The sequence below is a fragment of the Lepus europaeus genome, chromosome 1 (assembly GCF_033115175.1).
Source record: "Lepus europaeus isolate LE1 chromosome 1, mLepTim1.pri, whole genome shotgun sequence".
Classification (NCBI taxonomy): Eukaryota; Metazoa; Chordata; class Mammalia; order Lagomorpha; family Leporidae; genus Lepus; species Lepus europaeus.
The window spans coordinates 74,445,215-74,472,741 of NC_084827.1; the positions used below are offsets into that span (position 1 = coordinate 74,445,215).

General features: G+C 49.7%; 1 protein-coding gene across 4 annotated transcripts in view; it reads left to right on the forward strand.

Annotated features, from left to right (window-relative positions):
* Positions 1–27,527, forward strand: part of MGAT5 (alpha-1,6-mannosylglycoprotein 6-beta-N-acetylglucosaminyltransferase) — a 372,713-nt gene that overhangs the window by 132,626 nt on the left and 212,560 nt on the right. For all 4 annotated transcript variants that reach the window (XM_062199312.1, XM_062199298.1, XM_062199317.1 and 1 more), the window contains 2 exons: positions 4,211–4,593; positions 22,825–22,989. In XM_062199312.1, coding sequence (XP_062055296.1) covers positions 4,353–4,593; positions 22,825–22,989 — 406 coding nt within the window. In that variant the 5' untranslated portion in view covers positions 4,211–4,352. The remainder of the gene's footprint in view (positions 1–4,210; positions 4,594–22,824; positions 22,990–27,527) is intronic.

Consider the following 27,527-nt stretch of genomic DNA (forward strand, 5'->3'; position numbering starts at 1 on the left):
AAAGTTTAGTAACATCGGTTTACACGTTGTACTGTTCTCCCATTTCGGGTGTAGAACTCGGTGGCTTTCAGTACATCTACAGAACTGTGCCTATATCACCACGGTCAATTTTGGAACATTTTCGTTACCCCCAAAGGAAACCCTGAGCGCCTTAGCTGTCACCTCCAAATTGCCCTCTTTCCCACTCAGCCCAGAGCTGAGCAGCCGCCAGGGTACTTCCTCTCGCTGCAGCGTTGCCTGTCTTCCACATTGTGCACGGACAGAACCATGCGGTAGGTGGTCTTGCATGAATGCCTTTATTTCACTTGGCATAGTGTTCTCTAGGGGCATCCGTGGGGTCGCATAATCGCTCTTTGTCCTTGTTTATTGCCAAATGATATTACATCGAGTGCATTTACCACTTTGGCTTATTTATTCAGCCCTTGATGGGCATTTGGGTGGTTTCACTTTGGTCTCTCCTGAGGGATGCTGCTGTGAACTCTCTGGTGCACGTTTTTATGTGGATGTTACATTGTTATTCTCTTGGGACAATTCCTGCAAGCAGAATCACTTGAGTTATGGAACTATTTGCAAGATTGTTTTTGGATCATGGCTATGCCAGTTTACATTCCCACCAAGATTTGTTATTACCTGTGTTTTTGGATTCCAACTATCCTAAAGGATATAAAGTGGTATCCCATTGTGGTGCTCATTTGCATGTCCCTTAATGACCACTGATGTTGACTGTCATGTGCTTTTCTTTTTTTTTAAAGTAGGAGAACTCAGACATTTCCTTGCCCAAGATCTTTGACTATGCTTGGGAAGGTGGAAACCAGATTTTTACTATGTTGAGGAGGAGGTGGCAAATAAGCAGTGAATGCTTTTTTATTAAGTAAGGAGTAGCGAGCATACCTGTTGGGGCAGTTAAAATTCTAAGCAGACTCGGTGCCCTTCTGGAGTTGGGTTGATGAGATGATGGCTCTGGGCTGCTCTCCTGACTCTGGTTGCCACCAATGACTTCTGAGATGCACTCTCAGGTCCCTTTTGTGTCCGCTGGGTCCACTTGGCTGGAGGACTCAGCTGGTAGACGATTCGGAGGCAGGCAGATGCTTAGCGTAAATAGCTTCCTTTGAGTCCCTGTCGGCCAGGGACCTCTGTTAATTTCCTGACCATTCCCGGTGATCCCCATGAAGTCCTTTCACGGTACCAAGGCACTCTGTGAGGTCGACTGTCCTGTGTCCTCCTCGTGAGCTCTCCTGGCTGCAGGAGGTGGGGGCATTTCCTCAGTAATGTTGATCGAGCAAGTGGAGCGTGGCTTCCTGTCTGAAAGTTGACGGATGATTCCTGCCAGTGACTGGGGTCCGGTCAGAACATAGAAACAGAAAATCACCCGAAGACTCTGTCTTGGTGTAGCACCTCACTTAGTCAGTCTGGGAAAATCCCTTCAGGCCTGAAGTGAAATTGAGTACAGCGTTATCGAAAAGGAAGTACAACCACAACCCGAGGAAGTGGGCACAGCACCCAGTTCAGGGACGGCCTGCAGGGTGGAAACTGCCCTTGGTTGTGATTCAGTCTCAGGGTCAAGTGGCAGCAGGTGTTGGGTCTGCACTTGCAGAATGCATGAAGGAAAGAACATGGAAGGTGCAGGAGAGAGGCCGCATACAGTGCTGCAGTGCCCCCGCGACAAGCTCACTTAATCGGTGGTTCGCTGTGCCCCTGCGATCATCGTTGTCTTCCAAGATCCGTGCAGACTCCCGACTTGAGATGGTACGGCTTTACGATGGGGCGAAAGCGAGCTCATGCAACCATGCTGTTTCAAGTTTGAATACAGTATCTTATATACTACATGAGATATTCAACACTTTATTATAAAATAGCTCTGTTAGGTGTTTCTGCCCAACTGTAGGCCAGCCTTGTTATGTGAGCATGTTGAAGACAGGCTGGACTAAGGTACAATATTTGGTAGGTTGGATGTGTTGAATGTATTCCATTTTTGACTTAGGATGTTTTCAACAGGCGGTGGCTTTATTGATGTATACTCCTATCATAAGTCAAGAAGCATCTGTGTGTGTGTGTGTGTGTGTCCCTTATAGGCTGTCATGGAGTTCTGCATAGAAGCTGATAAATAGTCCAAGGTGGACACGTGCCTTTAGACTTGGGGCCAGGAAGAGCATACTCTGGTTGGTGCCATGGGGAGGGAGGTCTGAAGTGCAGGGACTGTAGCTGGGACTTGGAGAACAGGCAGGCTGCGCATTGTCATTGTAATCCAGAGAGCGTGGGCAGCCCAGTGGGAGAGCTGCTTTAGGAAGGATGTGCAAGGTGTATGGTGGTGAAGCGCGCAGCAGGGCCATGGCATCTGACTGGACAGGAGCACCTGTACTGTAAGGGCTGTAAGTACTACAGGATGGAGACTGAGGCTCATCCTGTGGCCATTATAGTGGTGTTGTCTGCGGTCAGAAATATATATACCTCAAATCCAGCCTCCTGGGCGAAGGGCTGTGACACTTGACCATCCGAATCACCTAGAAGGCTTAGACGCACTGGCTGCTGGGCCTCACTCCCCAGAGCTGATGCAATGGGTCTGGGGTGGGGCCTGAGAATTTGCATTTCTCACCAGGGGCTAAGTTAGGACCCGTACTTGGAGAACCCGTGGAACCCACCACTGGGGCTGCGTAGTCAGTGTTTGAGGCTGTCTGGGTGCCTGTGATCTGCGCTGTATATTCTGTTGCTTTCTCTACCCCTTCAGGTATGTGTGCTTCATTCCTGGCTGTACAGGGCAGGAGGAATGGTCAGGGGAAGTTGGGCATGGCTTACTGGCCCTGGGGTGACCCTGGAGGATCACCCTGCCACGTGGCCGGCTGTCCCGCTGTCCTTTGCCACATTAATCACCCTGCCCCTTTATTTGCTTATCTCATTGGTTTCTCATAGAAGACATGGTACTAGTGATACAATACTTCTTACCATGTGGGACCTTGCTGGGGATTCAGTCAGCTAAAGCCCAGAAGACGGTTGATCACAGTGCCTGGGGTCTCCCTAGAAATGACTTACCATTTACCGTTAGTTGTAGTGGAACCACCCAGTACTGATGGCTGTGTTGATAGACAAGGGGAGATGGTGAGAGGCGGCTAAACAGAGAGCCACCGTGTTATGGTATTGGGTAGCTTCAGAAGAAGAATCCTTAGGCCTGAAATGTACACATCCCCGTAAAGACATCGTGGTTAGTCTCTCCTTAGGAGCCTGCTCAGCCTCTCCATTGAGTGGTACTTTGTTCCGCAGCTGGATGGTTCCAGGGAGAGCTCTGGCTCATGGGGTGGAGAGCTCAGCACAGCGGTGACCCACATGTAGGTAGCTTATGCTGGGACCCCACTTGGTGGGGAGCCCTGGGTGAGGACTTCATGCCAGCCTGCAATGGTATCAGATAGGATCTGGCTGTGTTGGTATTGAAAAGCTGTCTTTCGACTTCACATTTTGCTTCTTGGTGGGAGTGAAAGTGAGAACCTCGGCAGCGCAGACAGCCGTGTGCTGTGTGTTTCCTATATTGCTACTCGCACAGAGCGAGTGAGTGAGTGAGCTGGGAGCTGCAGCTTGGGCTCCCCGTAGCAGGTGCACAAAGACTATCTCTGTCATATCTTCTCAGTGCCGGGGCACCTGCGAGAGTCATCCTGTCTGCACACCGAGAATGAAAGCTGGCTGTGCTGAAGGAGGACGGGGACCCCCTCCCCGTTCGCCATCAGCCACCCCGGAGGAGTTATGCACTGCCATGCTTACCTCCCCAGCTGCAGACACTGGTCTTTGCCAGATGCACGTTAATAATGACTTTGCGAGCTTGAGTTACAGACACAACACGTGTGCTCCGTGCAGATAGGAGACCGCCCTCTACTTGGGTTTTTGCTGACATTTGGCAAAATAGCTGTCCTTGCCCACACAACCCCCCCTCCCTCCACGTTGCAGAAGTACGTTCCTGTTTTGAATGTGGGCCAGACGGGAGCAGCCGCAGTACACCTGTCGGCACGCTCAGACGCTCACTTCCCTTCCCCTCTGTGTTTGCACACGTCTTGTCCTCCGGCCAGATTTCCCCATCCATAATGACAACATGAGATGCTCAACTGGCGAACTGAGCCAGAAGGAAGTTCCCTTTTTATTTAGAGCTGTTTGAGAAAAAGCACGACTTGTGTCTTACTTGGCTGTGTGTGGCCGTGACCCCTGGGCTAACTCGCCTCTCTCTTTATAGCAGAATGGAAGTGAGGAAAGGAACTCAGCCGATGCAGGAGCCGGAGTGAGAGCAGCGGACTCGCACGCCCCAGCCCGCACCATGAATTCGTGTCTCCCTTCTACGCGCTAGGAGCCAAGGGCAGGTGAAGCTGTAGAGAGCAATGGCTCTCTTCACTCCGTGGAAGCTGTCCTCGCAGAAGCTGGGCTTCTTCCTGGTGACTTTTGGCTTCATTTGGGGTATGATGCTCCTGCATTTTACCATCCAGCAGCGAACACAGCCTGAGAGCAGCTCCATGCTGCGTGAACAGATCCTGGACCTCAGCAAAAGGTACATCAAGGCACTGGCAGAAGAGAACAGGAACGTGGTGGACGGGCCGTACGCTGGCGTCATGACGGCTTATGGTAAGTGCAGCAGTGCTGCCTGGGCCTCTCTAGTGAGTGTGCCTTGATCCCAGAGAGGCCCGCAGAGGCTTGGTCTTGTCCTGGAGTGAGTACCCCTCCCCACTGCCTGCCTGGGCGCTGAATTGGGAAGTTAACGGAGCGCCCTCTGGGGGCAGCTCTTGTAATAGCATGCTTGTTCCCTGGGAGCGATGAGTCAGTGACCTGAGAGTTTGTGTTGATGGGTGCAGCTGAAGTCTCCTCCCTCACACTTTGCTGGTTGGAGTGGTCTCATGTGGGTGTGTGCTCAGGGAATGCTCAAAAGTATTCTCATTATCATTCCCTAAACAGCACTTACTGAGGTCTGGTGGAGGGGAGGAGGGGAGGGTGGGGAGGAATGTTTGATGGATGCCAATGGGCTTCCAGCCACACGAGTGCCTGTGTTCAGCCAGTGCACGGTCATTGGAGCTTAGGCACTCACTAATAGCTTTCATCTTTGGCTTCTGCCAGTTTACTGCTTTTGCTCTTTCAAATTTGAGAGGCAGAGAGACAAAGAGGGAGAGAGACACATACTGGTGAAAGAGAGAGCTCTCCCATCTGCTGGTTTACTCCCCAAAGGCCCTCAACAGCCAGGGTTGGACCAGGCCAAAGCCACGAGCTGGGAACATGGTTCAGGTCTCCCACATGGGTGGCAGGGACCCAACTAGGTGAGCTGTCGCTGCTGCCTTCCAGGCTATGTTAAAGTTAGCAGGAAGCTGGGTTTGGGAGAAGAGCTGGAGCTAGGACCCAGGCACTTTGATAACCGGACTGTGGGCGTTCCGGGTGGTGACTTAACCACGAGGCCAAAATGCAAGCCTCAGATTTTTATGTGCGCACACACACACACATACATGCACACATGCAGATACACACACAGAACTTGGAAGTGCACTTTGGAGTACAACACGTTATGGAAAACCCCAGCCCTCCTGTTATTGGTCCCATGATATCAGGACAGGGCTTACTATGTAGGTGGCCGCCTGTACATATTGTTCAATGGCAAAGGCTGGCCATCGAGTGGCGCCTGCCATGGCTTTGGTGTTGGTGGCATAAAGTGTCGATGAGATGCAAGAATGGGGTCAGGTGAGGTGGAGAAAGATCAGTGTGTGGCTTAGTGACCCACTTGGGAACAGGCCCTGAGGACACAGTGTTCAGGGATGACTCCAGGAGACGTGTAGCAGCTGTGGGTTCAGTTCTCTGCAGCTGGAATTCAAACATGGGAAATCGTATCCAGTTATAAACAGATTTTCCTTTCAAAAGGCTCCAGGAACCTTTATTGTTTATTTTATGTGAGGGTACTACAAAAAGTTCATAGAAGACGACATCAAAAGATAAGTTTTTAGTGGCACAAACATTTTTGTAATCCATGCATATTAAGGGTCATCAAAGAGTTAATGAGAAGGGTATATTATTAAAAAATGTATGAATTTCACATTTTTAACACAAAAATAAACTTTTAATTCCATTTTCTCTATGGACATTTTGAAGTGCCCACATATGTAAATATTTGTCGAGAGCAGATAGTTAGATTTATTTATTTATTTGAAAGGCAGAGTGACAGAGAGAATCTTCCATCTGGTGGTTCACTTCCCCGATGGCTGCAACAGCCAGGGCTGGGCCAGCCCCAAACCAGAAACTCTACTTGGGTCTCCCACATGGGCAGCAGGGGTCTTGGGTCACCTGCTGCTGCTTTCTTGAGTACTTGAGCAGAGGTCTGGATCCAGAAGCAAAGCAGCCTGCAGTGGAACTGGCACTCTGATGCCAGCATCACAAGAGGTGGCTTAGCCCGCTGCGTCACAGAATGACAGTTTCTACAGAGCAGTGTGGAAATTCATTCTCAGTGCTTGCTGCGTGAATGATCACACAGTCCACCTATAATCTACTCATTCCTCCAAGATGGGGCAGCGTCTGATGGATGTAAAAGTAAGACTGCTTTTTTTGAGAGAGCCAAGGCTGCACGGTTTTAGAGTGTGCCCTGTAGGACTGCACACCGGTTTACAACTTCTGTAATGTTCCTGGAGTGGTCTAAGTGAACTATCAAGAAAAAGAGGGAAAAACAAGCACCCAGTGTTGTCTGCTAGGACCACGACAACTTTATCTGCTTAACTCTGTGTCTCACAAAAACTGCAGAAATTATTTATTCCAACTTCCTTTTATCGATAAACCCTCACACGGGAATGAATCTTTGACTCCAAACAACCAAGGAGCAGTTCAACAGGCTGCATCAGCAAGTCTGTCTCTCCATGCTGCTTTTCTCTTGTATCTAATGAAACTGACATGTCGGTCAGTGTGGTCTTTGGGGCTGAGCTTCTGGAATTTAATGGAACTGTGTGTGCTTGAAGTATGTGGCATCATCCCATAGGGGGTTACCTCTGAGCTAGGATGTCTCACCCAGGGCCGCTGACACTTGTGGTCGGATAAGTTTTGGTTGTGGGGGGATCCGTGTGCATGACGCTGGTTTTAGCAGCATCTCTGGGGTCTCCGCCCAGTAGATGCTGGGGGCACCCCCTCTTTGTGACAATCCAAAGTGGCCACAGATGCGCCCTGTTCCTTACCACCTTGGAGAACCAGGGCAGTCACAGTAGAATCAGTGTGTGTTACCTAATGCTGCGCTTTTAAGGACGTTCTCACGTATGTGACTGGTTTCTCATTTCAAAGTTGACGTCTCGCCCTCTCCTTGTTTCCTGGTGTGGGCACTGAACTTGAACTGAGCAAGATTGAACCAGGGGACCGCCAGTCCTGGGAAGCCGGAGAGCCGCTCTACTGCCGTGTGTGCATGGACTCCATCAGCGTAGCGTTGACAGGCAGGTAGTTGTGGCATTTGGTCTCAGATCAAGGTGCAGGATGGCCAGCGGTTTAGCTGGGCTGGCACAGCAGCAATGCGCATGCACCTGTCATCAGTTTGCAGCCTCTTTTCTGCCACAGATGTGGCCCACGTGCAGGACACTGCCTGGGTGCCTGCTTGGGAAAGAGCAAGAGTGGGTCTTGGTGTTAGGATCTGTGTCTGGTTTGAATGGATCCCAGTGAACAGGCAATCTCCACTCCTCTCGCCGCAGAAAACCCTTTCCTTCTCTCATCCCCACACTGGCCTAGTCAGAGGCTCTCAGAGGTTGTAGATGGGTCTTTGCTGTCTGTGGCAGGTGTTTGAAGAGTTGGGGTAGCTGATTTTAGGTGGTTTCTGATTTATTGGAATCGCTGGTTTGAGCAGTAGGGTTCAGCCCTGTGGCCCATGGAACAAATTCAGGCCTCTGTGTGTGTCAATAAAGTTTAATTTGAACATAGCTGTTCTGATTCATTGATGACAAATGCATGATGGAGAAACATGCAGTACCGGTGTTCATTCCACAGAACATCCCAAACCATCAGCAGTCAGCGTGGATTGCTCTGAATTCTGCTCTGGTCGTGGTCCTCGCTGACTCAGCTACTTCCCTACACACCCATGGTGTCAGGCAGAGGGGGCAAGCCTTGCACCCTGCCCCCTGCTCCCTGTTTCTGTGGCTGGAGAACTAGAACACAGCCATGCACAGCCCTTTCCTGTGTGCAGTGTCTGGGGCTGCAAAGCCTGAAATTGTTGTATGTGCTGTCTGGTCGTTCACCAGAAATGTGTCAATTGTGGCCCAAGATCTTTCTACCTGTGGGCGTCGGGGGTGGGGCCTTCATCCTGTCTGTTTCGTGTCTGCACTTGGATTCACTGACAACATCTTCAAATGGTGCCTATCCAAATGCAGTGGTTCTCTGCCCTGTGGTGTTGCTTCCTCCAAGTGGCGGGTTGGGAGTGGTCGTGGTCAGGAGGCTGGGTCATTTTGCCACATCCTGGCTATGTGGCCTGGGCCCCGGAGCACAAGCAGCTTTTTTTTTTTTTTTTTTTTTTGAGAAGCAGAAAGGGGGAGGTGTGAGCACATCCCATCCCATCTGCTGGTTCACTGCCTGCAATGGCCAAGGCAAAGCCTGGCCAGACCCAGGAGCATGGAGTGGATTTGAGGCTTCCGCATTTGGGTGGCAGGGACCCAAGTTCTTTGAATCATCACTGGAGCTGTGCCAGAAATAGGTCATGGGGGTCTGCACCAGCAGCTTACCTGCTGGGCTAACTGTCCGCCCCACAAACTACTTGTAAAGTGGGGTGTCAGTGGGTTTCATCAGCTGCTGAGCCGGGTCCTGTGTGTGTGGTGCCTGCCATGCACTTGCTGTTGGTTGTTATGTGCTCAGACAGTAAGGTGGTCTAGCTTTCCTGTGTTTTTGGTGGGCTGGGTATATTAAATGTGGTTTTGATTTAAAGATCTTCTCAGCTAACAGTTCGGTACATGTAACACCGCGGGCGGTGGAGCGTCGGTAGAAGTTGTGATGGACTGTCTGGCCTCTGGCCCTGCTGAGCCTAGTTGTGGTGATGTGACAAGAATCGTCTTCTGAGCATCTCTGGTATGTGATGATTGAAGGGTGCAGGCAGCCTGTGTGCGGAGACGGAACATTCACTTCTAGGGGGTGTGTGTTGAGGGGGTACTCGTGTGCTTCTCTGTCAGTCCAGAGCGAGTGTGGCTCCCGCCTCCAGCCTCAAGGGGAGCCGGAGCCCTCTGCGGCTGGAGGCCTGTGATCCCAGCCGACATAGCCGCCGTGCCTGCCAGTGACATCGTGGGGACTGCGTCACAGGTGGTGCCACTCTCGCCTGTCAATGGCGTTCTTGTTTCCGAGGTGAAGTGATCCCTGTCTCCAATGGCCTGACCCAGATTTGGATCCCTGGTGGTCACTCTGTATCTAACAGGACAGGCCTGGTTCCCCTCTGTTCTCTGATGGTGATCTGCCCGCTAGGGGTCCAGACTTTCCTTTGGAACCCTGCTTGCTCTGCTGGGCTTTGGGGTGCTCTGTGCTGGGAAAGTGACCAGTGTGGGCTGGGAAGCAGCTGAGGTGCACAGCTTCTCTCTGCCATCCCACCCCTCCTCCTGTCTGTCTGCCACCTGGCTCCTCCTTGCCCTGTGGGGTTTGTGCACCTGTTCTTCCTTACCTTCTGCTGACCCTGGTTCCCTGAGCTGCTTTGGCCTATACTGTCCGGTTTACTGGCTGTGCTCCTAGTGCTTGGGGAAAGGTCTGTGTCATTGGCTGGTATATGCCAGGTGCTGCCTGGGCTCTGTGCATATGCTAGCGTCGAAGCCATTGGCTCCATTTTGGGCTGCTGTGCATTGCTGTGAAACAGTAGTGGCTGCCCTGTGTTGCAGACCCAGATGAGGTTCTTTCTTTCTTTCTTTTTTTGACAGGCAGAGTGGATAGAGAGAGAGAGAGACAGAGAGAAAGGTCTTCCTTTGCCGTTGGTTCACCCTCCAATGGCTGCTGTGGCCGGCGCACTGTGGCCGGCGCACCGCGCTGATCTGAAGCCAGGAGCCAGGTGCTTCTCCTGGTCTCCCGTGTGGGTGCAGAGCCCAAGGACCTGGGCCATCCTCCACTGCACTCCCGGGCCATAGCAGAGAGCTGGACTGGAAGAGGGGCAACCGGGACAGAATCCGGTGCCCCGACCGGGACTAGAACCCAGTGTGCCAGCACTGCAGGCAGAGGATTAGCCTAGTGAGCCACGGCGCCGGCCTCCAGATGAGGTTCTGAGTTCCAGGTTAGACCTCTTACAAGGATTTCCTTCTACCTCTCCTATGAAAAAGAAGGGGAACATTCTCTTACGTTCAATTTCATCAGAGATGCAAGCCTATAAAATAGTTTTGATCTTTCTTTTCCCCCTCTTTTTTCTGGTCTCTGTTTTACAAATAAGGTCAAGGGGAGTTTTCTGAAAGGCTGGCACCTCTATGGGGCAGAACAGGAGACCTCCATGGCCCAGGAAGAAATCCACTGCCTTTGAAGACTGCACCATTCCTGGAGTGAAACTGGGAGGGGAAACCAGTAGCCGGACTGTTGCAGGTGGCCTCGGGCATGGGGCTGGTGTGGTTCAAGAAAGGGCTTCCTGCTTTCCACAGGTTGGAACCCAAAAGCTGCCTCTTGGAAGCTGGAGACTTTCCTAGCCGTCTTGAGGTGGAGATCCAGCCCGCCCAGCATCCCCAGCCCAGCCAGGCCAAGTTCACAAGCATGGCCAGCCTGCTGGGGAGGGCTGGGGAGACATCGGGAGAGTTTTAGACAGGAGGAATCCAAGAAGATGATGGAGCTTGATTCTTCTCCTCCCCTCTGCCCCACTTCCAGTGTGGGTGGCGGAAGGAGCGTGGGTGTGGAGTTTGTCCCTCATCTTGCCTGGCATCCATAGCTTGGTGCCACCCTCTCCCTTTCCCCCCTGTGCCATGTGTGCCCCTGCCCCCATCCCCAGGCAGCCCTCAGCGCTCCTCTATCTCCCAGACTCTGCATTTTCTTCCCTCCACCTCCCCTCCTTCTCCGTCTGTCCCAGGGAAGCACACCTGACCCCTTCCCAGGAGGGCTCAACCTCACTGTCATCTCCATGGTTCAGGACCCTCGAGCTACCTGGGTGCCGTCCTGAGCTTACTCTCCATGCCTGTGTTAGCATCTGTTACTGCAACAGGATGCCTGAGATGAGCTGCCTCTGCAAGAGACATTGATTTAGCTCATAGTTTGAGAGGCTGCCAGTCCTAGTGGCACAAAGCGGGCTCTGGTGCAGGCTCCTTGATGGATGGCAGAGCACATGCATTGGAAAGATCGTGTGGCAGGCCGGGAAGTGGAGAGTGTTTGGGCCCAAACTCAGGTTTTCATTGCAACCCTCTTGGGAGAACTACCTTACTAGGACACCCTTGGCCCTTGACCTGAGAACCTGTCAATGGGCCCCGCCCCTTAAATCTTCCACAGCTTCTCCATGGCGCCACCCTGTGAGCAGCCCTGTAATGCATGGGTGTTTGGGGGCATTTAATGTTGAAGTCATTGCTGAGCATCTCTTTCCCTGTCTCCCAGGGAAGTCTCCCAGGAGCAGGGGCTCCAGTCTGTTTTGCTCCCCACCATGCCTTAGGCTTTGCACGTCATGCCCGGCACACAGTAGGAACCACAGATGGATAGCACCTGTCCGCTGGCAGGATGCTGTGGCTCTCTGTGGGCACACTCACAGCTGTGAATTGGAAATCGCAGTCCTGTTTTCAGTGAAACGGGAAATGAGAAGCAGTCTCCTGTGGACTCTACAGCCAGGAGGCCCCGAGTAGCTGTTGTACTTGATCCTGACGTGGGAACTGGGGCTGGTTCTGGAAGGCGGTTAGGGAGTGTTCCTGTGAGGAGGGTCGGCGAGTGTGCTCCTTGCTAGATGCATGGTGGTGAGCGAGTCGCTGGTCTTTGGGCAGCCTGCTTCCTCTTCTGGAAAGCAGAGGATGTCGCGTTGTGGTCTCATGGGCTCATCACGGGTGTCAGGGATGACAGTGTGCAGAAGCATTTAGGTGAGTGAAGCGTGTTCATTGCATGCGGGTTGTCACTAGCCCCATCCTGTGTACAACCTGCCTCTCCCCACCCACCTCGAATCGTCTATGCAGATGGTTTACTCACTCCAACACCCGGCTCTGGGAATCTGTTCGTGCAGCTGCCCTTAGCCTTTGCAGGGATGGGGCCTAACCAGACAGGAGAGGAAACAGGCCCTGCTCCAGAGGAAGCAAGGTGGCATTGTCACTGTCATGTCCAAAGAAGCTTTCCTTTGTGGGCTGTGAGATAAGCCAGGTGTGTTCTGATTCACTGTTTCATGTAAACAGGGCGTGTGCATTGTTGGATGTTTGTGGTATGGGGTGCTGTGTAGGAAGAAACAATGTACAAGGGAAGGTGGTCGCTGGAGGCTGGTCAGGGCTCTTGGGTGACAATGGCCTTGATGTCAAAGTACCTCTGAGTCCTCGTCCTATAACAAGAGCTAACATTCTTCCCTCCTACTCTGTGGAGCTGGCTTGCTGTTAGCAAAATTCAGAGAAGGGCCCAAAAACTCTGTCCTGGGTATTTACAGAATCCATAAAGCACTTGATGGCATCACTGGCCTGGAAATGATCTTTTCTCAAATTCTGCGGCTTGGAAGATTCCCTGAAATGCTGATGCCGCCTCCTGCAGTTCCCCAGGAATGACATTCACTGCTAAGTACTCAGTCAAGTTCTGATCAAAGCATAAACCTGCAGTTCTAACCCGGGAGAGACATGGTCCGAGATCCTGAGCAGCTGAGCGGTGCTGCTTCTGCTGGGTCAAATGTTCAGCACCTTTTTGTGTTCAGTCTGTTGCTGCCTCAACTGTGGGGGTGGGGTGGGGGGGGTGAAGGCCCATTTGTCAATTCTCCTGCCATGCAATTATCCACTGGGTGGCTTTAAAATTCAAATGAGAGCATGGAGAGGATTCTGGTGGGCATTGGCTTACCGGAGACGAGGACACTGGGTCTAGATAGATCATTTTATGGTATCTGTGATTAACTAGTATTGAAAGTCTTTGTGACCTAGAAAGTAATGTTTTTTTTTTTTGTTTTGTTTTGTTTTTTTTTTTTAATGTGAAACAGATTGTAAAGAAGAATGAAAGGGCTGATATTTAGGGTTAACATACCACTTGGGACTCGTGCATCCCATGTCAGAATGCCTGGGTTCAAGCCTGGGCTCTGCTTCCAGTTTGCTACTAACGCACGTCCTGGGTGCATCAAGCAGTTGCGTCCCTGCCTCTAACAATGTGCATTTGCAGGAAGTTGGAATTAGCAGTGGAGTTGGGACTTGATCTCAGGCTCTGTTACGGAATGTGCGCATCCTAACCAAAGCTGCTGTACCAAATGCCCACTGTGGGATCATATTTCATACTCAGTTTTTAAAACTCACCTTCTGGGGCCTGTGCTGTGGCATAGTGGGCTAAGCCACCTGCAGCACTGGCATCCCATATGGGTGCCAGTTTGTGTCCTGGCTGCTCCACTTCCAATCCAGCTCTCTGCTCATGGCCTGGGAAAGCAGTGGAAGATGGCCCAAGTGTTCAGGCCCCCTGCACCCATGTGGGAGACCTGGGGAAGAAGCTCCTGGCTTTGGATCAGCCCAACTCTAGCCATTCAGCCATCTGGAGAGTAAACAAGCAGATGGAAGACCTCTCCCTCTGTCTTTCCCTGTATCTGTCTGTAGCTCTGCCTTTCAAATCTTAAAAAAAAACAAAAACCAAAACCAAAAACTCACCTTCTTTGTATTTCCTCACTCCATTAGGTATTTTTGATGACTATATGGTTTTCCCTGTAATCCATCCATTCAGTAAATACTTACTGAAATCCTAGTATTCATAGCAGTGGGCAGTAGAGAGAGATGACCACGTGACCCGGTGTCTCTGCCCGCTCTGAGCTTACAATGAGGTGCTTTGTTCTGCTTCATGAAGGGGTGACGAGATGTAATCTAACCTTTTTGTTGGCGCTTTGGTAGATTCCAGTTCTCGTCTGTAATAAATAACGCCATTGTCTCTTACAAATAGCACTGACTTTGGACTCCCTTGATCAGAGTGAACGGACTGCATCCTGATGATCACCGTAACCGCGTTATCTTTCCACGGAAAGGTCACTTTAGCATGAATTTTACAATGTATAACTGATGCGACTTGACGTTCCTGGCAGTGGATGGCAGCAGGAGGTTGAGGTTAATTCTTTTTTCATTAGCACCTTCCTTTCTCATTAACGCCCTGCCTTTTGCTGGCTGCCCCACAACAGCCGATGAAGCTACTCTGTGGCACTGTTGTTCACGCTCTGCCCCTCGGGGCGGCCGTGGTGAAAAGGGATTGGAGTCGGGAGCAAGCACAGATGAAAATGACTTTGGGCAGCTCGCTTGTAGGTCTTTGTTCCTTGCATGGTTGGTTCTGCACTGTTGAACCATGGTAGCCACACCTAACAGCGGAACGCACCCTTGGCTGAGCCAAGAATCCTTGCTCGGTGGTTTCTGCAGGTTCGGAGGTAGTGTTCGTGATGGGCCATGGTGACGATGACTCCATCTTGACTGTGAGTTTGCACAGTAGTGCTGAGAACTGCTTGGGAAGGGTGGCCCAGGGCAAAGAGGCTAGGAGATAGCAGTAAGCCCCACCGTGGCCTTGCTTGGAGATTGCTCATCTGGGAAGTCCGTGTTGACCATCCAGTCTCATAGCTTTAAGTGATAGATCTATAAACTATTTCCCATCTATAAACTGTTTCCCATCAGTGGGGCCATTTTTCCAACTGGAATCCCTTCTCCTTGGATTCTGTATAGGGAGCACAGCAAGTGTCCAAGCTTTCTGTTGCTGTAACAAAATACCTGAGGTTGGGCGGTGTATAAAGCAAAGATGTTTGTTGAGTTTGTACTTTCATAGGCTGAAAAGCCCAAGGTTGGGCAGCCTCCTTTGCTTTGGCCCCTGGTGAGGGCCTTCTGACCACATCCTGACCTGGTGCAAAGCTTTGTGGTTGGGGGGCCTGCCAGAGGGAGGGAGAGCAGAGTCATGTGGTGGGACAGGAGGGGAGAGAGATTGGGGCCAGGCTCCCTGTTACCAGGCAGCGCTTGCAGAACTGAGAGATGAGTGGCTTCTGAGGGCAGTGCCCCCAGGGACCTTAGCGCCTGCATCTGGCTTCCCGGTCTGCAAGCTTCCGCCGCCCCAGCACTGCCACAGTGGGAACCAAGCCTGCCGCACGTGGACCTCAGGGAGACAGGCTTACGCAGTGTTGAAGCCACAGCGGTGTGGACAGGGTAGAGATACCTCTCTGAGTGCTGCGTTCAAGGTCATGTCAGCACCTTCCAGTCCTGTAATGCCATGGCTTTCTAGAAATGGAAGCTGACAGAAGCTGTCAGGACACCTGTCCTCATGCAGTTCAAGCGATCTGGTCATCTATCAAAGAACATCTGGATTGATAGAAACCAAAGCTTACTCCCCCCAGAGGGATATTTTAAAATGTTTCAACTGCTTTGATTTCATCTTTATCGTGTACGGTGAGTTTTAGGAACACAGGCTCGCACTTGTAATGTTGGGATTAAATTTTTATTGGTAAGGCTTTAAAGCACAAACAAAACTTTAGGAGCTCATTAGTAATTGAAAATTGTAATCCTGCAGAGGACACGTTTTACTGCTGTAACAGCCATAAAACACAATGATAAATATAAAATGTTATGCCAGAATCTGGAAGAATGTTTTCATCCTCATTTTCTTATTAAACTCTGTAGAAACAATTCTTCGGTGTACAGTCTTCGTGGATAAATGGGTTACTATTAAGACTACAGCGCAAACAGAAGTACGGCAGTCTTGGTTTACAGTTGTAATAAAACCGTTAGCAGTTTCTGCAGGTTTATCTGGAAAAGATGATGAGGAATAATTTCATCACCTGGAAAGAATTTATTTAGCTTTTTACTTATACAGCTGCTATGGACTGAGTACTACCGTGGGCTAGACACTGGTCTTGGTTGGTAAGGATACAGAGATGGGCTTAGCACCCTATGTCTTGCATGTCTCTTATCAACAGTGTTAGTCTTGTTTTGGACTGCTTTGAAATGGCAACTCAGATAGCAGCTGGAGTTGATCATGAACTCTGCCAAAACAGTGGTTCCCAGCGCTGCTGTTGTGTCAGACCAATAGTCCCAGCAGAGTCTCGGTCTCCAGGTCCCATCACCAACACCACCTTAGAACCAACACTGGCCTCCCCAGTGCCTAGAGTCCAAGGTTTATGGTCACCTTATATTCTATCTTTATGTAAATGCATATGCTATACAAAGTCAGATTCTTTGCTGGTTTTAGCCTTAGATCACTTGATTTGTGTGGAAGTTTCTAATCCAGTATCAGCTGGATGATGCTAATGGTACTGGGTCAGATGGATGGAGTTGACACAGGAATGCTCTTCCTATTGTTTTAGTGGGATTGGAGAGCAAATTCATTCCGAGGGTGGTGGTCATGATAAGCATCCACATCCTGCCTCAACACCATGAATTCCCTTGTTCGTACCATGTCAGAGTCCGAGAAGACCAGTCTGTCACAGGTAGAGCCAACAGCAGAGAGTAGGTCACAATTTCTAATGCACTATAGTTTGAGACTGGATGGAGAATATCTTAATTGTTGATGTTACAATTGCATGGCTACCTGGAGTGTGTTCTGCCTATGACCACCACCAATGGCTATGGGTCAGGTACTCTGTCCAGCACTCCTGTGCCTTTGAATGTGTTTCCTAAAGGTTCCTGCCCTGAGCACTCCCCAGTCCTGGTCTGGCTTCTCCTCGTCTCCTCTAGGGGTGAAGGTAGACTTCCCACTTGACTGCTACCTATAGTATTGGTGGCAGTGCTTCCACGGCATGGAAGTTGCACCTAGAGCAAGCTCCCTGAGTGGACTAGTCTTGGCTTCCCTGTCCTGTAACTGCTCTACCAGTATTCTGTCTCGGTATTTCTGCAGTCGGGCCATGGGACCACAAGGGCTGGGAAAATGCATCTTTCTTTGGTGGTTCTCAGATGGGGGCAATTTTGTCCCTCCAGGGGCAGTTGACAATGTCTGGGGACATGTTTTGGTTGCCACAGCTGGAGAATCACTGTTGTCATGAGGGTAGAGGCCAGGCATCTGGCCTAACAGTTTACAATGCCCAGTCCCCACAACAAAGAATTAGTCGATAAAGCCAAGGTCAGGAAACCAAGTTAACCCAACCCACACCGGAGGGCCGGGGCTCCTGAGGCTGGCTCACTACCATTGCCAGCAATAGCTTGGTGCTGTTTTAACAGGGATTCTGATTGGCTGGTGATCTGGCCTTGAGAGAGAGGCTGGAGCTGGGACAATTGATAGTCTGCATCTAAGGAGTGTTTGTTTTCTCCACTGAGCACGGTTGCCTCTCCTGGTGTGGCTGGCCTCAGGCAATCTTCACTCTGGGAGCCAGCCGATGCAGAGCAGGTAATGAATGGCTGCTGTTCTCCCTGCTAATGACGTGCCAGGGACAGACTGGATCCTGCTGACCCAGGGGCTGCAGCCCCAGAGGGATCTCTTGGGATAAAGCGCTATTTTCTGGGGAGAGACTTCTTTTGGAAGGATGAGAGCATTGTCCAGAGGGAGGTTTGATTTTATTTATGCATAAGGTTACTTTGAAAAGTTCATGGAAAATGAAATTAAAACGTGAGTTTATTTTCATCCAGAAATTTTTAAAAATTTGTGAATAGTTTTTCATACTATGCAAATTCCATGAAATTTTGAAGGCCCTTTGTGGATTTTAAAATTGTTTTGCATAAAAATATTTTAATGTGAAGGAAGGAGAGAGACAGTTTGTGTGATAAAGATTGCATCAATTGGTTCACTCCCCAGATCCCTACAAGAGCTGTGGCTGCACCAGGCTGAAGCCAGGAGTTGGGAACTCAAACCAGGTTTCCCATGTGGTTGGCAGAGACCCAAATACTGCAGCCATTAGCTGCTGCCTCCCATGGTGTGCATTAACAGGATGCTAGAGTTGGGAGCCAGAGGCACGCCCGTATGGAATGTAGGCATGCCAAGTGGCGTGTTAACCATTGCGCCAAATGCATGCCCCCAAAATAAAATTGCAATTTCATTTTCCACAAACTTTCTTGACATCCTCTTATATTTAACAGGCAGTTCTGCAGTGCTTACTGTGTCCCAGGCAGTGTTGGAGACATTCTATAAATATTAACTCATTAAGCCCTCATCACAGCCTAAAAGAGGGAGCCTGCTGATACCAGTGCTTCACACAGAAGCAGACAAAAATGGAGAGAAGGACTGCAATGCAGAAGTCTGGCTGCGGAGTCCAGGTCCCTAACCCCTGTGCTATGCGTGAGAGACCGAGCCTCATCCCTGCTTGGTTCTGCTGCCCAGGTCCTTGACCTCTGAGTGGCCCCAGGGAGGCTCCAGGGAGTCCTGCAGGCCAGAGCCTGGCACTGGTTCTGATGGATTAGCGTGCTCCCTTTTCCCATCTGTAGGATGAGCTCATCTGTACCTGGGGGAGAATGAGAAGGTCCAACAAGTCTGCTTAGCTGCGCCCTGGGCTCACGATAAGCCTTCAGGAAATATCAGTCGCTGTCTTCTACCTGGGTTCCAGTCACAGTTTTAATCCTCTTGCTCCACTGCTATGGCTGGCTGGTGTGTGTTTTCTAATGCTTTTGAGGTGGCCAGTCCGATGCAGCTCCAACAGTACACAGGACAGGCTCAGGAAAATAAACAGTGTTAGACTCAAGTCCTGGGCTGGGATGGTTGGGGGAGCATGGCTGGCCACACGGGGCCACCTGGGGAAGATGGCAGGAAGGCAGGAGAAGATAGGCATCAGGGGGAAGTTTCAGCCAGAGCTTTTAGTGGGGATTTCTATTGGGAAGATATGCCAGGGCAGTGGGAACAGATGAGGCATGGCGGCTTTGAGGATTTTGAGGGCTCTGAGCTCTCGCAGGGTCTCATTGCCTGGTACCTGGTGCACGAAGGCAGAGTGATCCGGTAGGTGGCGGAAGCCGGAGAGGGGAGGTGTGGCTCTGGATAAGTTAGTTTGCATATCATAGACAGGATTCTGGGGCTGGATCCTTCATTATCTTCAAGTATTAGCCCCTGAGAGGCAGTCTCTTCCCAGCCACAAGGTTTTAAAGGGGTCAAAACATCATAACATGTAGAAAATAAGAAAATATTTGCAGGGACCTGCAATGTGGCACAGAGGGGTCAGCGGTTGCCTGCAGTGCTGGCATCATAGTCCACGTCTGATCCAGCTCCCAGAAGATGGCCCACGTATGTTGGCCCTGCCGCCCTTGAGAGAGAGCAGGATAGAGGTCCAGGCTCCTGGCTTCAGGCTGGCCCAGCCCTGGCCATGGCGGCTGTTTGGGAGTGAACCAGTGGATGGAAGGATCCTTCCTCTCTCGTCCTGCCCCTCTCCCTGTCACTCTGCCTTTCAAACAGTAGTAAGAAATAATCTATTTCCTAGACAGCTAGTAACACCTAATTATATAAAAAAAAAAATGAGTGAGCTGTTGCAGATCATTTTGAAGAAGCCCAGTGTTTGATGTGTGAGGTAAGATTATGGCAAGAACGAGACTTCAGGATACAGATGTGAGTTTATTTCTGTTGGAGTTTTCAGTCTGCTCAAGTGTAAGCCACCAAGAACACAAACCTCTTGTTAATTCCATGTCTCTTTGGACCTGGGAAGAGGGGCCAGCCTCAATGCAGCGTGGGTGAGGAGTGCTGGCTGTGGTCTGGGCTGTGAACCCTCCGAGCAGGCGTGTTTATTTCCTGCCCGGATCTGAGCACCTGCTCAGAGGCAGGTAGCCACCTCCCGTGTGTCCTCGTTGAAAGCTCTCTCTCTGCTGCTAGCCACTGGACACTTCTCTAGTCACCCACTCCCAGTTCCTTGTAAATGGATCTGGATTTTATTCCCATGGGTGCCTTTCTGACGCAAGTCAACATCTCCTTTCCTTTTTTGTTTTTTGTTTGTTTTTTTGAGGGGGTAGGGGAAGATCATTGATGCAGTTGGTTTTGATGTTTATACTTAAGAGAGCCACTTCAGAGTGCCGAGTTAGGAGTCAGGAAGCATCAGTACTGAATTTGGAAAGCATCAACAAAGATCCACAGTATTGTTGCGACTGTGCAACTTTCTATGATGCTAGGCATTGTGCTCGTAGAATGGAATTCAAGGCAAGCTGAAGTGTGTGTGACACAGGTTCTGAAACTCCAGGGGCTCAGTGAACCTGCTCACACCACACCAGCTGCTGGGTAGTGTATGTGCGTGTGTTTTCTTGGGGAGGGGTCTCCAAACTTTAATCAAGGAACTCAAAGGGGCTAAGGAACAGTACACAGTAGAGTTCTAGTTTTCTCTGTGTTTTCAGTAAGATTGCATCTGCACCTCCAAGAGCTACTTTTAATGGAACAAGGAGCAGAAAACAAAAGGCATTTTGCAAGGATTGGGCAAGGAAAAACCGCCAAAGTGTCATTTCCTTTATGAAGTCGGCAATGTGTTCCAGTTTGCAGGGAAGAAATGGGGACATAAGTGGCCACACAAACTGAAAGCAAGCAGACTGCTATGGGATGTTCCAAGTCCTTAGAAAAGCCAACCTCTAGTCTGAATAAAGCGATAGCATGCATTTGAAATGCAGTTCCATTCAAGTCCGATATTAGATTTCTGAATAATGCCAACTTCTAAATTGTTTTAATGTCACTAACTTCATTTAGAATAGTCTAAAAATTTTCATTCTGAATGCCTTTCACAAATCTGACAAAAGTAGCCTGTTTACTTCCATTTTAACTGTGCAGTTTTTTTTTTAAAAAGAAAGTCAGAGTTACGAGAGAGAGAGAGAGAGACAGAGAGAGAAAGAGAGAACGCTTCCATCTACCGGTTCACTCCCCAGTTGGCTGCAACAGCTGGAGATGTGCCGATCTGAAGCCAGGAGGCTCTTCCAGGTCTTCCACATGGGTACAGGGGCCCAAGGACTTGGGCCATCTTCTGCTTTCCCAGGCCATAGCAGAGAGCTGGATCAGAAGTGGAGCAGCCATGACTTGAACCAGTGCCCATATGGGATACCGGCACTGCAGGTGGTGGTTTTACCCACTACGCCACAGCACTGCCCCAACTGTTTAGCTTTAACTGGACAGCCAATGAGTATGATGAAAACATCATTAGGTACAAATGACAATGAGAAAAGCTTAAGTGCATTACATTGATGACCTCCGACCACTGTGCACGTGTTCATGTGAGACTACTGGTAATGACCCTGAAGCAGAGGCAATTAGAGATGGAGGACGCTTCCCATGGGTCACGTTGAAGGAGGTCAAATATCACCATCATCATCACTATTGAGGACAAAGCTGCTGCCTGTGGCCAGGATCCCTCTTCCTGAACATTCTCAGAGCCACCTAAGACCCCTCCCGCCGGAATCGTCGGATAACTTTTCCTCCACGTCACTGTCTCCCTTCACCTCGCATCTTCCTCCTCCTGCTTTGCACCAGAGGCTTCGGAGCGTTTTCCTCCACATCATTTTTCTCCTTTCATCAGCATCTTCAGGCCTCTTTTCATCTGTTTTTTTTTTTCCCCTTCGTCGTCTCATTGGACTTGGAATCATCAAAACTATTTTGTGTGTGTCTTCCTTTTCGTCTGAATGATCTCTCAGAGCCTTCCTTTCTTTGAGTCTCTGTCTTCTTATCAGCCTGTATGTGGTGCACAAGATCGTGAACTGCTGCATGTTAATCAGCTGCTGCTCACTGCACTGCAATAGCGAGGCAACTCACTTTATAAAGAGAAGAGGTTTATGCAGCTGGAGGTTCAGGTCCAAGACGCGGTGGCCTCCCTGGTGTGGCAGCTGGTGAGGGCAGCAGGTAGCAGTGGCACGGTGTGTGCATTGGAAGGGTCACATGGCAAGCCAGGAATGAGGGGAGGGCAGAGGGAGGGAGGGAGGGAAGGGGAGGGGGTAGGCCAGATTCAAGCTGTTGTGCCAACTGTCTTATGAGAACTGAGGGCAGTGACCTAAGGCCCCTCCTACTAGGCCTATTTCCTGAACACTGTGGTTGGGTCCTGTCTCCACTCATCCATTTACATAAGATGGAGGGTGCAGCCTTTAGCGTTTAAAGTTAGTGTGGAGTCCCCAGGCTAATTTCCAAACATTGGGGGCTGCCCAAACCACATCGCAGCCCGAGTGGCTTGTGTATGATGGTGTTCCTTTGCTTCCTCCAGAGAGGGTCCCAGAGAGGGCCCACTATCAGCAGGTAGCCGATGCAGCATGCAGGCTGCATGAGACAATGTGCCTGGCAGATAGAGCAGTGCCAGGCACACGGCACATGTTTCATAAATATTTGTGAGTGAACAAATGGCCCTCATCTTTATTCTTGGTATTTTTTCTGAATCTGATTACAATCAACTCTGGCTTTTCCATTATCCCTGGAAATCTGGAACTGTAGCTTTTAATAAGTACTACCACATGTAACCAACAGAAATAAGCTCTTTAAAAAATGGGACACGCTAGAGTACACAACACCAAAAATAACAATGAACTTGAGCCAGAAGCTACTTTGGGGCCCTGTTGAACCTTTGGGTTGTCATTTTGTGTGTTAGTAACCATAGTGTTGGAAGGAAGGGGAACTTAAAACAGCTCAGTGGTGGAAGGCTATGTCATAGAGTTTTCTCTGTGGGCCTCAGAGCTGGAAATAATTTTTTAAGGTGACTCATGTCCAAACATAGATTTTGCCCTAGGCAGATTCGTTGTTGAGTAGGGTCTGAGCAGGTTGACAATGTGATTTGTTAGAATAGGCTTTTTGGGGAGCCATTTGAGAAACGTGGGAGAAGTTTTGATGTCCATGTTAAAGTGGGAGAGGTGGCCAGACAGGTGGGCAGAAGCCAAAGGCGTTTCAGACTATTCGCGTTTTCTTTTACAGATCTGAAGAAAACTCTTGCTGTGTTACTGGACAATATCTTGCAGCGCATTGGGAAACTGGAGTCGAAGGTGGACAATCTTGTCATCAATGGCACAGGAACAAACTCCAGCAACTCCACAACAGCTGTCCCCAGCTTGGTAGCACTTGAGAAAATTAATGTGGCAGGTAAGAATGACGATTCTGTGTCCCGGCATGGTGTCACTTCCTGCTTTGGGAAAAGATGAAAGGAATAATATACATCCCGCCGGCATGGCACAGTCATTGTAAAGTAAAGTTTAAGTCGGTTTATTTTTGAGTAACATATGTTAGATGGCTTTCATGGTCTCACCACGATGTGTAATATCCAGTGTTTTCTCTGACACATTTGCATATAATGAGCTCCTAGAACTCATTGGTATTGAGAAGATTCGTAAGCATGGATTAAATGATACACCGAGGTGATCAGAGAGGCCCCCACCAGTTAGAGTTGCTTCCTGCACCCCGCTCCCATCAGAAAATTTCAAAAGTCTGGTTCTCTGCTCCGCATTGTTAGCGAAGAGCCACCGATGCAGACAGTACCTCCAATGTGTATATGGAGAGAGAAATTCCAGATTTGCCATTTAGGGCATAAATGGCCCCTGTATCAGGCTCACCGCATTATTGTCACCGTGCACTGCACCATGCAATTCCTACAGGGCTGCATTTTGCCGGGCCCCTTCTTGAAACCAGAATGTTGAAAGAGAGAAGGGAAATGGGTTTAAGACCACACCCAGATCATTGCAACCTGTTGCTGTCTGCACTTGACATTGAACTCTCATCCCTGTCAGGCCACTACCCCGGGGTCAGCCCCTGGGCCTGTGCTTGAGAGCCGCCCTTGTTCCAGGGACCACAGTCCCTAGGGACCGTGGACAAAGTGCAGAGTTGGGATTAGGGATAGATGCTTTGGGCTAGTGTTAGAGGCATACTTCTGGTGAATGGTAGCCCCTCTTTAGCTAGTGGATGAAGTTACTTTGAAGTTTTTGGAAACTCTTCTTGGATGCTTCCTGGCATCTTTTTTCCTCTCTCCCTCTTTCTGGTCAAATTTCTCAGCCCCAAATGGAAGATAGCCGCTTGCTTTCCTACCTCCCAATGTCAACGCATTAGGTTGTTACACTTGATGCAAGCTGGTTGTGTTACCTTTTTTGTTGTGTGTTTTGCCTTGTTGCAAAATATATTTTGAATAATCCAGAGTATCCAGCCAAACAAAGGTATTAAAAATAACTTTTAATTACAACACAGAGGCAGTGTCATCTGGGCCATAAATCCCATCTTCCTTGCAGTTTCCAGCAGCTTCTGTAATTAGACGAGAAAACCTCCCACTGTGGTGAGCTGCTTATTAATAAGTGGCAGCCATGCCTCCCCAGCCTCCACTCCCCCGCCAGTGGGAAGTGCTGTTGCGGGGGTCCGATCTGATTCCATCGTGTTTCTACATTATCAGATTTCTGGAAGTTGGAATGGAGAGTGCTCCCCCTAACTTCGCTGCTCCCACTGCCTCTGTCCGAGAGCGTGAGGACCCGTGTGAGCATGGCCGCAGCCTTTCTGTCCTCTGGTAGGGGGTCCTGCTGCCTCTCGCTGTCCTGTTTGTGTGCCAGGCTCACGGACAGAGACTGCCCACCCTGCGCTTCAAGTCGTAGGCACGGGATCGTGGGCAGACCTTCAGGAATGGGAGGGACTTGATGTCTGCTTTTTCACAGGAGATATGAGCCCTGTGTAAGGTGTTAGTCTCACTCAGTTGACAAATAGCCTTGAGCTCGTTCTCGCACCTCCTTTTTCTGGGTGTGCAGGTGCATCCTGCTCTGATGCGCAGCGTTGGCCGGAGTAGGTACAGCTGTGCTGTGCATCCTCTCTCTCCCCTCAGGGCTGGAGGGTTTTTTGTATCTTGTCAGGTAGCCCTTGCATATTTTGAACTCTTGGCCATGTCTGTAGATGAGGGTAGCAAGAAGAAAGATGCAGGTGTAAACTGATCATCCTAGTTCATGAGCAGCCTGCCTGGCTTTGCTGCCCTCGCCCTGATCCATGGCCATGCAGTGCATCCTTGGGGCCTCCTGTCATCTCAGGGATGGCTCCTGAGCTGTGAGAGAGTTCATTTTTATGGGATTCCACTTCTCGCTGAGAGAGGGTTTTCTTCCTGCCTTCCTGCTGTAAGACATGTGGTAATGGCTGAGAAATGTCCTCCCTGGTGTGTCGGTGCTGTTTTCTCTGGTGTCCTATTGCTCACTGATGTTCCTGAGTGCGTACTGTTGTCTCATTGCTTGCTGATATATCTTCTTCTTGGCTATAAACTGCTTCTAGATTGGGTGCTATCGCAGTTGAAGATGGATTCCCTAAATTTGTTTTCTCTAAAGGGACAGCTGTGTGTGCCCTTCATTTTCTCTGTGTAGCTATGTTCTGTGTGGCCTTTACCCCAAGTGGCTTTTCTTTCCAAATTTATCACCCTTGGGCTTTCTGATTATGTGAAAGTGAATGTGCCTTGGGAGAAATTGAGGTGGAAATGAAATTTATTAAAAATCAGGCATCGGCTTACACTGTATTTTTGAGCTCTGTTATCTTGAGGGAGGGGAATCACAGAAATGACAAAGCATATTTTAAAAGGTCCCTTTCCTCTGCCAATCAGCAGTCAGTTTCTCCAAATTTACGCCCTGAAAGGGCTTCACTGCTCCCTTGTCAAAATTACCTACTTTAAGGATGATCCATTAAAAAAAGAATTGTGCCTCTGTCTAGTTTTGATTCCTTAAATGGCCAAGTGGAGTGGGCAGGATGGGTCACGCACCTGCTCACCTAAAACTAAAAGGACCTGCTTTCTGAGGACCGAGACCCAGCCCACATCCTCTTTGTGCTGCCGTTGGTGTCACATTCAAAGCCTTACCTGCTGCAGGTGCACCACAGGTACTGCTCAGGTGGATTGCGTTCCAGGGGAGGAGACTACATTTGCTTTGACTACAGAAGGCGTTTCTCTTCTCCATTTATATTTTGAAGTACTCAGTATCTCATTGCCTTTTCTCAGACCTCAGCAGCTAAGTAGCAGGACTCCCTTTTGTGTTGGTTATTCTGAGCTTCTGTGCAGTTGGACTTGCACCGATTGTGATCCTTACAAGTCCAGATTGTGATCTCTGGGAGGATGGAAGCATTGTCTTTGCTCTCTGTGTGGGGGAGGGGAGTGTCTGTGTGCATGTATTCACTTTATTCTCAGTAGCCTCTTGTCATTTGACACCAGCTGAACAACTGACCGATGTTGACTATGTGCCGAAAGTCAAAACGGTATCCAGTTTATGTATTTCATTGTAATCACTTAGAATTGCAAGGTCAACATGCACACGATTAAAGGTGCAGGCAAAACTGAAGGGACTGTTTTCTGGTGTTTACTCCAAATTGCATGTTTAGCAGGCCTGTATTTTTCAAATACCACTTGTGGCATGCAGCATCTTCCTGTACTCACAGTTGAAGTAGGGTGTATTTGAACTTGACTGCTGTTCTTAAAAACACAACCATATTATTATTCTGACCATCTGAAAATTGAAAATGAAAAAAACGTCCCTGCTGAGTTCCAGGGCTTGCATTGGGAAGTGTCATTTTCTCCCCTTTGTGCTGCTAATGGACCTTGAAATTAAGTTGCACCTGTGCACTTTCTTTGTGTCCCTGTGTTATCATTTGGGTACCTGAAGTGTCCCACCTCTTGGCCTAGGCAGTGGCTCCGCAGGTGCATTCAGTGGGATCCCAGATGAGACACTGCCCGGGAATGGGAGAGAAATGATACTGCAGCATGTAACCCTGTTTGAGAAAGAAATAAACAGGTTCCCTCTGCAACCTGTTACTTCCTGTTTTGTTCTTTGCAAAGGTGGCAATGAATATCTTAATGCTTAATAGAAACTATTCTTGTTGTATTTAAAAACAAAATTATTTTACCCATTTGAAAGGCAGAGTGACAGAGAAAGAGAAGAGAGATCTCTCATCTGCTGATTCACTCCCCAAATGGCCACAACAGCTGGGACTGGGTTAGGAGGAAGCCAGGAGCCTGGAATTCCAGCCAGGTCTCTCATGTGGGTGGCAGGGGGCCAAGTATCTGAGCCGTCTTCCAATGCTTCTCAGGTGCATTAGCAAGGAGCTGGATCAGACGCAGAGCAGCCGGCACTGGAACCAGCACCCATACAGGATGCTGGCTTTGCGGGTGTTGGCTTAACCTGATATGCCACCGTGCTGGCTCCAGTATTTCTGTGTCTTTACAGAACATGCACATCTTTGTTGGTGTGCTCTTCACTTCCTGTGGTCAAGGGTGTTTTGATTTTTATTAAGAAGATGGAAGTTACAAGTTAGCAGCAGTGATGCTGAGCCGTGAAGCGCACGCGCGCGTGCGTGTGTGTGTGTGTGTGTGTCTCACAGGGACCCTCAGTTCTGGATGATTCTGCCCCTCAGTGAACACTGGGTGACATCTCAGGATATTTGTGGCTGTCACAGCTGGGGCAGTTTTATGTAATAGATGGAGGCCAGGGTTGCTGCCAGATGCCCCACCACATGCAGGGTAGTCTTGACTGCCGGGAATTCTCCAGCCCCAGTGGCGATCCGCTGTGGTGAGAAACCCTGATCTACAGGTGGTGTTGGAGTCCGGTGCGAGCTGAGCCGGGGTTTCCCGCTGTGGTCAGTGCAGAGGGGTACCTGAGACTGACACCACGGTTGTCTGATGGCTCTGC